This window comes from Rhodnius prolixus, unplaced genomic scaffold (genome assembly GCF_049639745.1).
Source record: "Rhodnius prolixus isolate KJV_2025 unplaced genomic scaffold, Rpr scaffold_7, whole genome shotgun sequence".
Taxonomy (NCBI): domain Eukaryota; kingdom Metazoa; phylum Arthropoda; class Insecta; order Hemiptera; family Reduviidae; genus Rhodnius; species Rhodnius prolixus.
The window spans coordinates 8,315,985-8,334,070 of record NW_027411582.1 but is presented as its reverse complement, the minus strand read 5'-3'; the positions used below and the strand labels follow the sequence as shown (position 1 = coordinate 8,334,070).

The window sequence follows — 18,086 nt, the reverse complement described above, 5'->3', positions numbered from 1 at the left end:
AACCCCAGTATGACATTATATTGTACGACCAAGGGCAAAGCAACTATGATATGGAAGCCAAAAATGGTTAATACGAATTAAGTAAATAAGAAGCTACAGAATTGAGCCAAATCCTGACACTCAGTTATATGGAAGTCAAACATAGTTTTAAATTAATTAATTCATTAAATTTATAGCTATAACTGAGATGCAGTGATGTGAAAACAACAAAACTTTTGTTAACAAATTAGTTTTAGAAAAAAGCTTAAATATTCTGGGAAGCTGTTATTGTTTAGTTGTTAATTAGTTATAAGATAGTTTAAAGAAACGCTAGAGCTAAGCTGGGATGAGGAAAAAACTCATAATTTAATCGTTAGTTAGTTATAAGGTAGTTTTAAGAAAACACAAACGCTAATGCTGTGATGAGGAAACCAAACATCGTTCAATAATTAAGTTCGCTAGTTTTAAATAATAGTTATAATTCTTATGCAGTGATGTGGAAACCAATATTTTTTCAAATGTAATTTAGTTAATTAGTTTTATAAGAGAGTTATAATCTTCATGAGATGATGTGAATACCAAATTATTTTTCAAACGTTCGTTAAGTTAGTTAGTTTCCTAACTCTTATGTAAGTATAAGCCAGAAGCTGTGATGTGAAAACTGGGTATTATAAGAAGTTATATGATTCGCACTTGCACCAACTTTGATGTCACACATGACATGGATAAATAGACAAAGGAATCTACTTTTATTCTACAATATTTTACTTATGGGAAAATAAATACAAGGTTTTTGGAAATTTAACATTCTCTTTCAGGTAAAAGAAAATTTAGTTTTAAGAATTGGTTTTAATGAGGCTGGGATGACGTTATGGATGGGCAAAGTGGTTATCGATGAAGAAGTGGATTTTTAATAGTCCTACAAATGTTTTGGGTTTAATAGTAGATTGCTTAGCGGACAATGGAGAAAATAATTTATTCTAGACAATTTGGTGTTTGTTGAAATTGGTCGTTTGGTTGTTACAAAATCTATTGTTTTTTCCTATTTTTTTGTTTACGAAAATGTTGATTGGATTTATTGCAGTTTGTGTATTCTCGCATTTCCTTTGAGAGAATTGATATTTCAAAACATGATTCACATGGACCTTATAAAAACAATTCTTTTCTTGGGTCACAGACCCAGTCGATTATTAATCTCCATTGAGTTATAGTCACTGCTGCTCATCATTGAATATTGTGGGAAGAAGATTTGTGAACTCTGTGCTTATCTTTACTTGACCCTCTATATTTATCATTAGCATTACTATATTTTACTATTTGTCTCCTGGCAGAGACTTTGTTAATTATTTGAGCATTTATTCCTCCTGAATCTCATGAATATTAACACCCTCTAATTCTAACATCATTAGGTTTTTTTATTACCAATTATTACGTGTTGGAATTTCGTAAAGTTAAGCTATGATTTTAGATTAGCAATTTTATGCCAAGCGTATATTATACTCATTAGGTCAGTTAGTTTTGTGTATAGTGTTTCAAGAAAAACGGGAAAAATATTTAAATCGTTATCTTTATACGGATTTCCGGGTTTTCCGTTTCTAACAATATATTTTTATGCCTGTTGTAAATTTTCCTCGTTAAACTTGCTAGTTTTGGATGTGAAAATGGAAAACTGAATAATTTTCATTACTTTTAGTGGTATTTCTATGTTTTATGTTTACTTAATGGTTTTGGTTTTGCCAATCGTATATTATACAAGTTAGATCGGCTATTTTTGGATTTGGAGATTCTGAAAATAGGGAATAATGCATAATCTTTATTACTTTTGCATCAATTTCCTTTGGTCGGTTTCTAAAATTGTACATTTATGCCAAACGCATATTATACACATTAGTTCGACCAATTTTGGATGTTGTGTTTCATAAAGAAAGAAAAATGGCACAATCTTCATTACTTTTTCATGAATTTCGTTATTTTGATTGAATATTGGGCACATTTAAAATATAATAAATGAAAAACGCTATATTGAATAATCTAGAAAACAGATTGAGACGCTTTGTTCAAGAAAGGATTGTGAAGTATTCCTGTGGTAATAGTTAGACAAAATTAATAGTAAAACTTAAATTTTCGGTATCGAGCTGAGTGAAGTTTTTAGTAAGCAGTAAGTGATATTTCTATCCGATAAAAGTTTGACAGAAGTGCATTTAAGTAAGAAGTCACCTCTGGGCCAATCTATTATCACCTTCAATGTATTTTCATATTAGCATAAAGTAACTGCAGAAGATTGAAGTCTTATTGTTGATAGATGGATACAATGGATTAGCATGGCTGAGGAACAAGTTAGATTTGTAGACTACCTTTTTCTCCACTTCTTCAACTTCTTATAAAAATCGTTAGTTATTATTGATTTACTTATGGAAATTTTAGTTACATTACTTGTAAATCGTGAAATATTAGTACATCTCATGGAGATTTATTAAGAATTTTCCTCGTTTGTCATACCAATATTATTGTCCTATAATTATTAAAATAGTTTCATAAGATTGGTTGGTTCTATTATACTTAGCTTGTGAAGAGAGTGGAATTTATAAATATATTATTTTGGTATTTGCTCTATTTAAATCAAAGAATTAATGAGAAATTGAAGTCCTTATATTTAAATTAAAGAAATTGTAGAAATTCTATACATTGTTCTTACTTTTAAAGTAACTTTTAGGAATGGAAAAAATAGTCATTAAAGTAATGCCAATGCTACCTAGCGGCAATAGCTTAAACTAGGAAGATGTAATTGCATAGAAACTAGTTTCATTGATCACCGCTAGGTAGCATGAACATGTACTTTGATACTATTAAAATAAACATTAAATAACCTTCTAACTAAACAACTGTCTCGCATGGCAGTGGGGTAAAAAGGTATTCGGTTTTGTCCAAATTTTCACTTTATCATGTAGCAACAGTAATAATTTGCCTTATTTATAAAATGTTCTTCACCTACGTTGATAAACGTCAGTACTTTAAAAAGAAGTTTTCCTCCAAAAAAATTTCCATGTTTAAAATTCACTGTTTACCTCATAATTTGATGTTTTTTATTTATGATTATTAGTTTTCTAGTTGATGCTGCTGTAACTAAGTCAGTGAGAACTTTACATACCTTAGGAAATTGTATTGTCAATTTGCATTAAACGATAACTTCCTAGGAAATAAAAAAACTTGTTTTCGCATCATTACTGCGTTAAGGACTTCTTACAGGTAACCTACATTTTCTGTGTATACTTTTATTTTTAATTACGTGTTGATGCGATTAGAAGTGTAAGGTTTATAAAATTGACATGTTTCCAAGACAGTTGATAGAAGATGCATTTTAAGTGTACGCATGGAATTTTAAAATGTTGATTTTAGTCTTCATTATTTTGTTTCATAAAAATGTTTCAACGGTCATAAGTAGGTAGATTTAGTTCGTAACATGTTAATAATTTTATTACTGTAAAAGTAAATAGCTAATTAAGATTATGTATTTGGGAATTATGAACTTCCACGTAAATATTCACATTTCCCTCATTTAAAAGGGAGTGTAATCTGCGTGAAATGTAAATTAATAATGTAAAGTTTAATAAAGTCCTAGAATTATGGACCTTGGATATTGGAAGGTTCGCACCAGTAGTTTTAAATTCTAACTTATTGAAAATTGATTTTTTTCTAAATATTTGTAAATTACAATGAAGACAATGGTATAAATAAGAGTTTATATAATTTTTACTTTTTGTTCTCAGCGTTCTTTCGACATTCTAATGGTAATTTTGAACTAGTTCAATTCAGACAAATGGCTGGGTTGATGATGACTTTCTTGACATTTTATCCAGTGTAACACATTTTAACTCCTACAGCAACAGTAAGTACGTGTTTTCAGCTTACAGCATGTTGTTTATCAGTTAAGATATTAGTTTCTTAGTTAGATATTAGTTATTATTATGTCATATTATCTAAAGATAAATAATAAAGTATACAGTAATAGATTCAATACGTAGAAAGTGCAATGATTTTGTTGCTTTTTGCAACAATTAATTCAAGTATTTCAAATAGGAAGATGGGGCGTCATGAAAACTTTCCGCCCTTGGCCTTTATTCCAATAAATTAAATATTTTCCTTTGAATCTGAATAAAATTTGTCATTTCGTGCCAAAGAAGCTTTAAATTAGATCGAAAAAATAAGACTTCAAACATTCATATTTAATCAAACTATTTTTCTGCGTAACTAAACATTTTTAACTAATGAAACTTGTTTTCAAGAACTATCTGTAATTAATTCAATTGACAATGAAAACATGTTAATTCATCGAAATTAAAATGATTTTATTGATAAGTTCTTTAACAAATAGTTTAGATGTGTAGGTTTTTTCAACACAAATTAAACCTTTTTACGAGTTACTTGCAGAAAGGTTTGATTTGTTACAGACTTAACTAAGATTTTGTATGTAAAATGCTATATAAGTGAGAATGAATTTCCATTATTTACTAAGGTTTTAATACTTTCAGCCCTTGGCCGACTCACAGCCCAGTAAAGCTGAGACATTATCTAAAATGATTACTTTTGAGGGAATTTCTTTGAATGCTGCAGCACTTCCGTAAATAAGAGGTGATCCCCATCCATCTCTATTCCTGCAATATCCAAATAGGGAAATCTACCTACCACTCTGTGGTGTTATCTTCCAGGTAATTTTATCCATTATTTATTAAAACTTGAGCTTTTTAACGTGATTAAACCTTTTTTGTACATATCCTGTTGAATCGAAATGAGTAAAGATTCAGTGTTGAAGAAAGTTTCATTTGACTGAAAAATTGAAAGGTACGAGAACCAAAAATGACGAGTATTTATTTAAAAAATGTTTATTTCACTTAAAAGCTTACAGTAAACTACTATTTTGATAATGAATTAAGTCCATATAATCACTAACACAATGTTTTACTTTCTTGCGTTTTCTTCCTAAAAGATTGATCTAGTTTTATTTAAACCTATACAAATTAACATTAATTTCAAAGGAGGTTGAGTTAGATTTGTAGAATCATTCAGTAAACAATCTGTCTCATTGTATAATGTTATTTTTCAGTGTTGAAACAGGCGAAACTGGAGTGCTTCCTGCAAAGAATGTTGATCGAATTAAGCCAAAATGAAAACGACGTTGGAAAACATCTATCCAATTGCAGCTCTTCCAATTCTTTTATTATTTAGTCTATTATTTGTAAAAAAATATATTTGAAGTTTGAAAATGTAAATTTTATAATGTAGATATTTTAAAAAATCATTACCTAAAAGATGTAATTGAATTTAAAATGTTTTTGTATTATTTGGTAGCAAAATAAAGAATTATCTAAAAAAAATTAAAAAGGTCATTGTCTTTTCTCTTTTTCCTCTAGACTTTTTATTTTTATTATATTTCCAAGAAAACAAAGTTAATAAAGACTAAAAATGATTAGAGGCAAATAAATTAATGAACAGCAGGTACGTATAAAACTGAAAATTCCGTTTATATTAAACAAAAAAATAAATTAAAGTAGCAGTAGTACCAAAAAATAGCGTCAGAGAGCGTTAAAAAGCAGAAAAAGTAAAAAAAGTTGAAAAAATTGCATGAGAAAGACGTAAAAGGAAAAAAAGAGGAAAATTAGTTCACATATTTGCCACCAGGTAGCAGCACCTACTGGACTTGCTTACATGTAAAGAAAGTTTAGTTCATATGTTTGCCACTAGGTAGCAGCACTAAAACTGTTTATATACTACTGTCAAACAAGATGTCTCTTCAGTACGACTACATTGTCGTACTCGTGAGGAGGGGGCTATGTCGCTCGTCGCTCCAAAAATATTCTAATCTAGTCAAAACACCTCTCTTCACATATACAATCTTTACAATATGTCATGTGCAATGGTTAGGGAGATGCGTTCACCTCGACGGTCGGAAGGCAACTATTCACCCCACCCGGCCCAGCCCGCGCGGCGAACTTTCTTATATACCCTCTAGATGGCGTCATATCACCATGACAACGGGCTCCCCCCCTACTTTTAGTTCCACCAGCTGTCCACTAGATCGCTCGTGCTGTCTGTTTTACCTCTCGTAGCCTTCTTTGCACACTCTCAAGACTTTGGCAGCCATTGTTGTAACCTTGCTATCTTCTTACACACTCTCTAGACTCTGGCAGCCATTGTTGTAACCTTGCTATCTTCTTACACACTCTCTAGACTTTGGCAGCCATTGTTGTAACCTTGCTTAATGCTTCTTACACACTCACATGACTTTGCCAGCCATTGTTGTCAACTTGCTAACTTGCTAAACACTCTCTAGACTTCGGTGGCCATTGTTATAACCTTTCTTAATGCTTCTTACATACTCTCAAGACTCTGGCACCCATTGCAAGTTATTTTTATAAATTTTTATATAAATTTAAAGATTAAAGGAAAAATAAATATAATATTGTTATAATTAATTCGTTTATTAAATATTAATAATTATTTATGCATTTTTTACAATAAACTTTTATAAAATCTTTACATCCTTTATCTAATATTTTGTTGACGACTCACAAGACTTATATAGGTTCACCTTACACTCACATTTAACCACGATGGTGACTCTTTAGACTTATATAGAACCACCTTGCCATCACATTAAACCATGCTAGTGACTCTCTAGAACACCTTGCACACACAGTTAACCATGTTGGTGACCCTCAAGACTTATACAGGACCTCCATAATCTCACATTTAACCTTGATGGTGACTCACAAGACTTATGTAGGACCACCTTACACACACTTTTAACCAAGTTGGTGACTCTCAAGACTTATGAAGGACCACCTTACATACACTTTTAACCATGTTGGTGACTCACAAGACTTATATAAGACCATTTTACAAGCACTTTTAACCAACTTGATGACTCACAAAACATTAAAGGACTACCTTACACACTTAACTAAGTAGGTGACTCACAAGACTTAGTAGGACCACCTTACACCTACTTCTAACCATGTTGGTGACTCTCTAGACTAATACAAGACCACCTTGGAGTCACCAATATGGTTATATGTGTAAGATGGTCTTATATAAGTCTAGAGAGTCACCAAGATATTTAAATGTAAGGTAATGTGGTCCAACATAAGTCTAGAGAGTCACCAACAAGTTAAATATGAGTTTTGGGAAGTCCTATATAAGTCTAGTGTCACCAACGTGGTTAAATGTGAGTTTAAAGTGGTCAAATACAAGTCTTGAGAGTCACTAACATTATTAAATGTGAATGTAAAGTGGTCAAATATAAGTCCTGTGAGTCGCCAACATAGTTAAAGGAGTGTAAGGAGATCCTATTTAAGTCTAATGAGTCGCAACATGATTAAATGTTTGTGTAAGAAGGTCCTATGTAAGTCTTATGAGTCGCCATCATAGTTTAATATAGTGTAAGGAGGTCCTATATAATTCTTGTGAGTCGTCAATATGGTTAAATGTGGGTGTATAGTGGTCCAATACAAGTCTTGTGAGTCACTAACGTGGTTAAATTTGAGTGTAAAGTGATCCAATACAAGTCCTAAGAGACACTATCATGATTAAATGTGAGTGTAAAGTGGTCGTTATATATAAGTCTAGTGAGTCGTTAACAGGGTTAAATGTTAGAGTAAGATAGTCCTGTATAAGTCTAGTGATTACTTAGTGTGTTCATTATGTATAACAAAAACTCACATACCTCAGTTACTTTCAGAAATCCGATGTTCTCTAAGCAGATTCCTGGAAAGTGTCTATGTCGTTGTCGGAACTTGAGAACCCATCCATTTCAGGAAGATAGGTGCTGATATAGTGTTTCCTGTAAAATAAAAAATAACTCAATTTGTGGTTTGCACTTATTTATAAGGATGTACAGTTGGTTAAGAATGCTTACATTGTCAGATAAGAGGTTTTTTTCCTCTTACTTCAGTTCGAATTTGTGGGGACTGATAAATTTCTGGACTTAAAGGGATTCCGTTTTTCTTAAGCAATAAATAAATATTAATGATCAATTCAAGAAAATAAAACAATGGAGGACAATTTAAAAAATTGTACTCTCCCTCTTCGTTTAATAATCAATTTAATTTCATACTAAAGTTAGCATGTTCTCAATCTACTTTTTTTATGATTACACTATTTTGAACCTATTCACACCTTATTCAAGTAAATAAATTATATATCACACATTCTTTAAGTATAATATATGCACATATATTGCAAAAAACTTACATATTACTGTTTTGTTCAGAAATCCCATCTCTGTAAAGCCCAATATGTAGCACAGGAGGAAAAATATTTATGATGATGCCAGACGTTTCAACCAATTCCGGAAGATAACTAGTATTTGATGAGGTGCTCCTTGAAGAAAGAAAAAATTAATGGTTTAATATTCAATGTAAAATTATTACTTACAAGAATGTGTAATTCAAAAAATAATGTTTATATCTGTAGATCAACTTAATTAAGTAATAAAGAGGAATTTAGAAATTATCTGAGTTTTGATTCTTCCATTAGTTCGAATAGTGTAGAGAATGGCAAACCAATACTTAAAGGGATTACTTTTCCCTTAGGCAATAAACAAATATTAAATGTTTAACTCAAGTGAATACAGTTTTGAGAACAAATTGAAAAAATTGTACTTAAACAAATTGTACTTTTTCGTGTAATAATCATTTGAGGTTCACAAACTACTTACGTTAATTTGAATTCATTTCATGTTTTCAAAACATAATCACAATGTTTTATGCAAATATGTAGTTTGGAGATTTAATAAAACATTTCCAAACCAACGGCTCTAATTTACAAATGTCTAACTTTCCTACCATGATCAACATGTGGAATACAATAAATAAGTAGCATTGTCTATAATCGTAGCAGTTTAAAAATCTATATAAATTTGTATTTTGTATTCTCAACTAAGTTTAAATTGTCAATATTTTCAATGATTGGTCGATAAAACTGAATATTCAATTTCTCATTAAACTTGTTTTCAATCAAATTACCGGTACACCTAAAAAGATAACTGAAGATACTGATAACAGTCTCAAGTTTTCGTTTTAACATGTTTGTTACTTCAAAGTAACAAGAAACTTAACGAAACGAAACAACATTCATTTAGATAAAGTAAAAAATTTAATGGGTCTTAGATTTGAACAAATTCCAAATGAAATCTGGATAGATCGAAAAGATTATATCTAAAAACTATTAAGTAAATTTAATGTGAGTGTAAACCCAGAAAACTCAGATTACGAATAACTTAAAAATAGTATCAACAATCACTATTATGTAAAATTGCCATTACAAGAATGAATAGGAAGCTTAATGTTATTGGTTGCAATACTGGCAGAGGACTGATCAAGAACAAAGAATAATTATATAGAAAAACTTTTTAATTCATACATGAATTCAATAGTAAATATTCCACCTGAGAAACAGGAGTGGGTAGAGGTACAAATTTGGCAATAAACTGCTCTCTTACACAATTGGAAAAGCTCAATAAACTAGAAAATGCTGAATATAATGTTTATAGTTAAGCTTAATGGATAGTGATTGGCTTATATCTATAGATTGCACGTTTCCGAAACAGAATGGGAAACTTCATGCATAATGGCATGGTAGCAGGGCCGGATTTTCCTAAAGGCTAACTAGGTTTCAGCCTAGGGGCTCAAGATCAAGAAGGGCCTACATTCAAATTGTTAGCAAAATTAAAATTATACTATTCTGAGAACAGTGAACACTAAAACACTTTTTTTTAGTGATGTATCAATGTAGTGGTGTATTTTATTATCTCTCATGTAATTTACAAACTTAAAAATGGGAGGTGAAAGGGCCTCCATAAGTGGAATAGCCTAGGGCCACTGTTCATCTAAAACCGATTCTAAATTGATTATATTACCATGATGTGACGCTTGAAATTAAGATATAGTTTAGTGCAACCTATTGAACTACATCCCTATAATTGACATTAAATTTGGAGTGAGTAACCTTTTGGAATGATATCTCTACTAATCAAATGTTTGTTAAATTTCTCAATTCAAGATAACTTATCTTCCGTTTGTCCCATATAGCAGAGGACTCGATGGAGAACTAGTCTCTGAGTTTAGTTTTCAATGAAAAGAGTTGTTGTTATTGTTTATGTTTAGTAATATAAATATTTAATATATTAGAAATAGTATAACAATATAAACAAAGATATCGTAACAAGGCATTACAATTTTTTTTTCCATTGAGGGAGATCGCTCAATTTTATTGACAATATGAATCGATCCGAATTCTAGCCTATCCAATCTGAATTATAGCAGTAGAATTTTCTAGGAACCATAGCTAAATTTTTTCAATAGAAAGTCCTAAATTTCTGAAGAAAATATTATTATAATAGAAAGAATAGAATTGAAAACAAAATCTGCACTCACCAGCAATTACAATACATGTTCTAGCTGCTGCCTCTCCTATCGTTGTGTCATAGCATTTCCCAGTCACTTTTTCAACTTCTTTCCTCAACAGAAGTACAAAACAATGCAGGCTAAGGATCTTCACTCCTCCACAGGTATCACACTAGAGATGAATAACAAGAAGAAATTATTTCTTTATCACATCATTCACTTTCTACTGAAGTTTGGTAATGTCCTAACTGGATCCCTAATCACCACTAAAGAATGTCGACACCTAAGCTCGCGAAGCCATCTATTCCTTAAAGCTAAATAGTGTTGAGGAAAAATGCTTACCAATTTTAAATCTGATAATCAACTTTACTTTGTCTTTACTATTAACATGAGAATTCATTTCAATGAGATTCATCAATAATTATTCAGTTTTTCTTAAGAGTTTTGAATTAATTTTAAACTCAATTCATAAAATACTGTTTATTTTTATTTAAGCATTTTCCAACAAAATAAATATGGAATTTCAACTAATTGAAAACGAATAATTGAGAACTTTGATTTTATTCGTCGTATCACGCATTTTTATAATAACCCTGACAGGTTTCTGACCTTTAAACCATCATCAGAGATTGATAAATCGGAATAATGTATCTACATCGACTTCACTTATGTTGCCACCTCGCATTACACTGGCTGACTGAATGAGGAAGGTTACTTGGTGTTTATAGGTGCTATTCAAAATGTTAATGAATTGTAAATTATTTTTTCAAAATGATGAAACAAAAATTAATGAAACCTAGTACTTGTTAAGGGTTTTGTATTTAGTGCATGATTTAGAACTATAAAGTTGGAATTGTATTTTATACGGGGGGGGGCGCGAATTTGTTGTATGAAACACGAATAATTTCATTTGTACAGGGAAATAATTATTACTAAATAAAATATTGATAAATATGTGATTCTAATAATTTAACAAATGGGAAATTAAGGGAATCTTTAAAAGAAATCTTTAAAACAGTAAAAAAAAACATGCTCTTTACATTCGTTCTCTTTTTTACATATATTTTCATTAGCTGTGTCTATGTGTTTGGTGTGGTATAACTTTAAAGACTGTATTAAAATTAATAATTTGGTCGTTCATAATGCTTTGGAGAATGACTTACGGATTGCAAGTCACAATCTTTTTTTAAGATGCCGATACGTCTTCTCTTCCTTGTTGTATGTAACAGCGTCATTGTTATTGATACTGTCATCCTCATTCCCACCTTGTGTTGGTCCCAAATGAAGTTTTGAGGGCTAGTTTCTAGAAAGAGTAACGTAGTATGTCTCTTTTTCGATGTAAGTAAAAGTGGCGAAAACGTTGGATGTAGGCTGGACAATTATTTTTGAATAAAATGAGGGAACGTTTTATAAGAAAGCAAGAATTTAAATTACAAAGCAGTATGGAAAGTCATGTAAGAATGGCGTTTTATAGATTAACATGCAACTTCATAAATATTACAAATTTCTTTATTTTAAAATTTTCTTTGATACATTTTACACACTAAAAACAAAACAAAAAACAAAAATGGTAGATTGATTTAAAACACTAAATAAATAAATTTTATTTTCCTTTTCTCTATCTAAAACTTCCTTTATTTTACGTTTTAATAAAATGATAAAATTCTAAGGAAACGTACAGATGTTTTAATTACAAATATTTTTCATTTCCTTTGATTAACATACATAATTATTTACTTTTATTATATAACTTTTTATTTTCATGTGTGTTTTCATTGAAATTTATACAATACTAATAGAGAATATGAATTTGTTTTCAAATAAACAATAAATCTCTTTTTAAAATTGCAGTTTTACATTCCATCATATAAAATTTGCCTCTTTGAAAAAAAAAAACTATATATATTATTATGTACATATCAAAACACACACACATATATATATAATTTTATTTATAACAATTTTTTATTATTAATATCTATGGTAAAAAGTTGTAATACATATATATATATATACCTACGTAAATTATAATTAATGAGCAATTAAAAACCAAGACCACACACATCACAGTTAAATATTTGGGGGGAAACAAAAAAAAAATTAATCAATTCTTGAGTGATATGAATGAATATTGAGTACCACAATATAAGCAAGAATTAAGAAGTATCGACATAAATTAATATTTATTTGACAGTTGAGGGAGTTTTGAGAAGAGTTCGTAAGAAGTGAAAAATACGGACTCAGAATGGTAGGTATATTGAATAAATCTTTTCAACATAACAGACGATTCGAACATTGAACAATCTCATCTTCATTCTGAAACTAGAACTAAAATAAACTTTAGAAAAATTTCATCCTAAGTGCAGAACCGAAATAAATACTAAATAAATCCGTTTAGCGTCTTGATGATAACCGTTTTCTTCGGTCTGAACAAAAAAAAAAAACTAGTATATAATTCTCTACGCTAAGGTAACCAATACAAGTTTTTCAAATTGAATTTTATACATACGTATATTTAATTTTCAGGGAACCCCTTATTCCGATGTAACTTAATGTTCTACTCTCAATTGAGACTGAAGATAAACTTATAAATGTTCTAACAATTCTTATTTCGAAAAGGACATTAAAAAACACCATTTTTAACTATTTTAGGTTTCTTATTAATTTATTGTCACTATTACACCAAAAATAGAAGTGATAAAAACAACCGCTAAGATGATATCCATAACATTTGATATTAAGGTCAAATCTATCTCTTTTTACCTCAACAAAGACTTTTAAAAGGAATAAGTTATTTTGAAATAGGTTAGTTTGGATGCCTTGATAAGCAGGGAAAGCTTTTAGAAATTCTCTTGAGTCTGAGAGGATAAAGACTAAAGATATTTAATTCTAAAGCAGTAGATATTGGATATAATCACCATCAATAATAAAACCATGGTCGTAAGGCCACAGTAACGCTCTTTTTTTTTTATTTGCCTTATTAAAATTGACAATATTTATGTTACCCACCTAATAATATACTTTTTGTGATGACCAAATAAAAACAGTTTACGGTTGGTAAGGAAACTCACATGGTGAAAAGATCGGAGCTTAGGGTCTCAAATCATTGATTAGGAACACAATTCATAAACAGCAAATTCAAACGACCATAATTCCTAACAAGTTAGGTTTGAAAATCCTAAATGAATTTGAAAACGGTTACAATCGATGGTAACTTCTCGAGACCATTATTGTGGTCCAGGCGTGGTTTTCTCCACAGTCCCATTAGGACACGGTAATCCACTTGCTAATTTATTATTACTGGAGAATCTCAAATACAATATTTATAATAAATTCTTCTTGAAATTTTTGTTAGCTATAAAGTTAATAAAAAACCCCTCAGCTTATTATGGAAAACAAGAACTCATTTTGAAATAATAAAAAACAATTACTTCAGGGAAAGAGGCACATAGAAAATATTAACCGATTTTCGTCTTTTAATAAAATATATTCATCTTATATGAATAGGTATTTCCCTACTTAAGGAGATTTTTTACACCATATAAATGTCAATAGTTGAGAAGCGACCGCTTAAGTACCAGCACTAAGTGTTTTAAAACGGTTAAATGTACTTGAATAGAATTACCAAACTTCACCCAGCACTATGGTTCAAAACAACGGTTTAGGATTGAACTCAAAAGAACTTATTCAAATTGAAATTAATATGAAATCACGGCTTTGAATATTGAAATACATTTTGAATAATATAAATATTTTTCGTACTTACGGAAAGCTCAAATTCTATCAAAAAATCTTACTTTTCAAAATACCACTATTTTAACATTTCTCTTCAGTAACATAAATTTGGTCATATGTAAATCTTTAAATTGTCAATTTTAAAAATTCGACCAAAGAAAAAGATAACACAATTTTTTTTTTTTTTAAGCCAGAAAAGCACTAGTCCAAGTTAAATAAAATTTAACCAGTAAATAAAAAAGCTCAAAGATAACTGCTTTGAGCATAAACTCACTTACTATTCATGTCACCCAACATCATTGACTTCAACAAGAACAAAACTAAAGAACCTTTCACTCTTATAACAATGATAAAAAAACAGTCACACAATTGCCAACATACATTTCATTAAAAAAAAAATATCGTATTCCTCACATTTAAAAATCTGGTCTTTATCACAATTCCTCTTTTTTACTTTCTCTTATTCGTCATTAAAGAGAAAGTATTGTTTTACATTTTTAAAATTGAATAATAAATTAACACATAAAGTGATAAGCTTAAAATTATTCTTTTCTTAAATTTCGTCTTACAATAAAAATAATATATGTACCATTGTGTGTTTTTAAACAAAGAAATTGTAAGTAGCTTATACTTCAATTTTTCAATAAGGGGAACCGTCAAAATTAAATTTTGAAAAGAGGAATCAAATAATTTCTTTTTTATAAATTAAAATGACGAAAATAAAAAATAAAGAGGCAATTCATGGCATTGAATGCTAGTAATAAAAATAAGCTCTATAAAAATAATTAAACTAAAATTCTAATTATTAAAAAAAAAAAAAAAAAATGCTATTTATACAAAGAAAACAGAAGTATGGAATATTTATATATATGTATATATTTTTTTTTAATACACAACGAAAATAATTCTTGCAACTGCCCAGCCAATATATTCATTATTTATTTCTTTAATTACAGTTTATCTTAAGACTTAAAAATTTACCAAATAATAGGGTAAATTGCGAAAAAATTCAAAGAATGAGAAGAAAATATGCTCCTTTTTTTCTGTAAAATGGGTGTGCAAAAAGTAGAAATACATATCACATTTTTTATTTGTTAATTTGTTTTGATTGAGCTAAAAACGATAAAATAAAATAAAAAAAAAATTTAGACCGCAGAACAGAACAGTTAAAAAAGTATTTTACGAAAAATGCTTGCTATAAAACATAGGACAATATGTAAAAAACATTTAATCAAATTATAACTACAGAAAAAGAAGTAAAAAAAATGAGAATTTTCAAAAATTCTGTCATGATCTGGCTTGATAATAAATTATCTCCTACTTCCCAGTTCACTTTACAAGAAAAAAAAACAAAAAGGAATAAAGATAATTATTTACAATTAAAAACAAGCAAAGAAAAGTTGCAATAGTGAATGTAAAAGAAATATTACAAAAAAAAAAGTTATTAGTTTTCTTAGGGATTCAGCAAGAAGAAAGAAACTAAAAAAGGAGAGTATGATAAAAAAAGAAAATATGAAACTGAACAAAAAAAAACTAAGGGACTAGAAGTTATTAGACAATGAAATGTTTAACCCTTTTTCATTTTTAATACCATCAGCGCTACCGTAAGGAATGCTACGATCCAGATAATTGTCGACAGATAACCATAGTAGACATCTGGCTCGCCGAAGCCCCATCCTCGGCTCATCATCGCCCTGAGCGATGTAGTGGCCAAAGTTAATGGTAGACAATAGCTGATATACCTCAGTACGATTGGCATGCCTTCTACTGGCCAAATTACACCTAAAAACAAGAATTAAAGAATTATTTTTTTGATGCAACGAATTTACGAGGTGTGGCTATTAAATAACGAGACTATTGCTGTAAAACATTTTATTTTAAATTTTGTACATATTTAGTTATTATCACCTTCAATATATACCCCTCCTCTATCCCCTACAACGCTCCATGCGAATTTACCATTGTTCGAAACAGTGCTGGAAGTCTTTTTCTGTGAGCTCCTGTATGACGCGTGCTGCTTTTTCTTTCACAGTTTCAACGGACTGAAATTTCGTGTTCCTTTTAATGCAGATTTGACTTTGGGGAACAGAACTAAAGTCACATGGGGCTAGGTGAGGCGAATAAGGCGGATGGCCTTATAAACTGGAATGTTGTACTTGGCTAGAAACTGTTCTTGACAGACAATGCAGTGTGAGCCGGCAGCGTTGTCTTGATGGAGAACCCTGAGGTCTTGTTCTTCCACAAATCGGGTCGTTTTTTCCTTGCTTTTTCACGGAGTTGAGCAAGCATCTCACGGTAGTAATGCTGATTAATTATAATCGATATTTTCATCCGTTTTGGACGTGGAAGAGCGACCACTCAAAAACTCGCGCACGTGATTAACATTCATCGCCATAAACTTCTTTTAATAAAAGATAAGTTTCGTTGCTCTACTACATGTACAGTATCATGTTTTCGGCAAAACGAAACTAACACCTCTTACACAAACGACGGTTTCGGTCAGCCAGATTTCTCTACAAACACGTGAGAGGCAGCAATCGAAAGAGAAGGCTTACGCTGCACAGCTGACGGTCGTTAAGATTTGGCGCATGCATAACCGCAACAGTCTTGTTATTTAATAGCTACACCTCGTATTTAGATTGGAAAAGAGGGGATGACGGGAGTTCTAAACTGATTCGGACACCTAACATATGGTACCATTTGGATTACTTACCGCTGAGAAGAAGCGTTGGATAAAAACTACCCAAAGCTAATTGGATTGCATTTCTTTCCAGTTCACAGACAGCGGATATAACGAAACCTACAAAATAATAATACATTTTGCAATAATACTGAAGTAATTTTACAAAATAAACAATCTAAATTAAAAAAAGTAAATTACTTACCGAAACACATACCGCAAAGACCTTGTAGTATAGTTAATAAAACTACTAAGAAGATGTTGCCTTCGCACTGTACATTGAATACGGATATCATGAAGATCAAGACCAGAGCTGTTTGTCCGCACATCACCACGAACTGGGTGATCACATGGGAAAATAGTACCTCATGTGGCATCACACCTGACGAGGGAATTTAGAAATATGATAATAATTATTACACAAAATAATGAAAATTATATTCATATATATATTTTTAAATAATTTTTGTTTTGTTTAAAGAGAGGGAAATTTTTTGTCATTTTTTTTTTTTTTCTTTAACTAGAACATACCTGCAACCCAACTTCTGTCTAACAGACCTTCCATTCGTTCAATAATAAGGGCTGATGAAGTAAGAGCCACAGCCAAGAAAAATACAATTCTGTAAAAACATAAACTTTATTGCTACAAAATAAAACTATGATATAAAAGACTGAAAACTTTTATTTTTTTGTTCATTATGCACCAATTTCTCAACGGTTTAGGGATAAGCAACAAAGTGTATTGCAAGGATTTTCTTGAAAATCTTTAGAGGGGAAAATAAACTTCGTCCTAATGCGAAGCCAAATTTTCTTATCCTTTTAATAACCGCGAATGATTGCAATTATGCTAACACTTGTCTGTGACAACTGGTATTCGTAACATCCCAAACTGAAACAAGTGTTGAACAATTTTTTTTTTCGAAAAGCTAAAATCTAAGTACAAACTCTTTACACCGATATATTACTCTTTATGCATTACAATTTTTTTGTCTTTTCATTCTTAGAAAAACTGGCTATGTCTCCTTTGCCAAGAACTTACAATGCATGGAACAATTCTGTAAATTTAAACGAGAAGGCTACTATTGAACTTTTCTCTTGCCTTCATCCAAGGAGTTCCACACCAATTCCTTTAGGATTAAGACAAAACCCTTTGGGACTCCACACTCTATACTACCTAGAATTTGCGAGCATCTATCTAGACGTGGAAAAATATTTTACTTTGTCGTGTAATTCTTCTCATTTAGCAAGTCCAATCTTAAATTAACCCGACAGAGCCAGAAAACGGTGACTCT

The 18,086-nt window shown here is 30.4% G+C and overlaps 1 protein-coding gene and 1 long non-coding RNA gene across 12 annotated transcripts in view; one reads left to right on the top strand and one right to left on the bottom strand.

Moving 5' to 3' along the window:
* Positions 1-2,834: 2,834 nt before the first annotated feature.
* Positions 2,835-5,147, top strand: LOC141446881 (uncharacterized). 3 transcript variants are annotated; one of them, XR_012453973.1, is made up of 5 exons: positions 2,843-2,981; positions 3,080-3,225; positions 3,747-3,865; positions 4,509-4,685; positions 5,081-5,147. It is a non-coding gene; the product is annotated as an uncharacterized lncRNA (long non-coding RNA). The 3 variants fall into 3 exon arrangements; XR_012453972.1 differs by having other exon boundaries at positions 2,835-3,225; positions 3,747-3,869; XR_012453971.1 differs by having other exon boundaries at positions 2,838-3,225.
* Positions 5,148-11,870: 6,723 nt separating this feature from the next.
* The window catches only part of snu (ABC-type transporter snustorr), a 146,663-nt gene continuing 140,447 nt past the window's right edge, over positions 11,871-18,086 (bottom strand). For all 9 annotated transcript variants that reach the window (XM_074113796.1, XM_074113795.1, XM_074113801.1 and 6 more), the window contains 4 exons: positions 17,326-17,414; positions 17,000-17,176; positions 16,828-16,914; positions 11,871-15,896 (listed from right to left, as the gene is read on the bottom strand). In XM_074113796.1, coding sequence (XP_073969897.1) covers positions 15,682-15,896; positions 16,828-16,914; positions 17,000-17,176; positions 17,326-17,414 — 568 coding nt within the window. In that variant the 3' untranslated portion in view covers positions 11,871-15,681. The remainder of the gene's footprint in view (positions 15,897-16,827; positions 16,915-16,999; positions 17,177-17,325; positions 17,415-18,086) is intronic.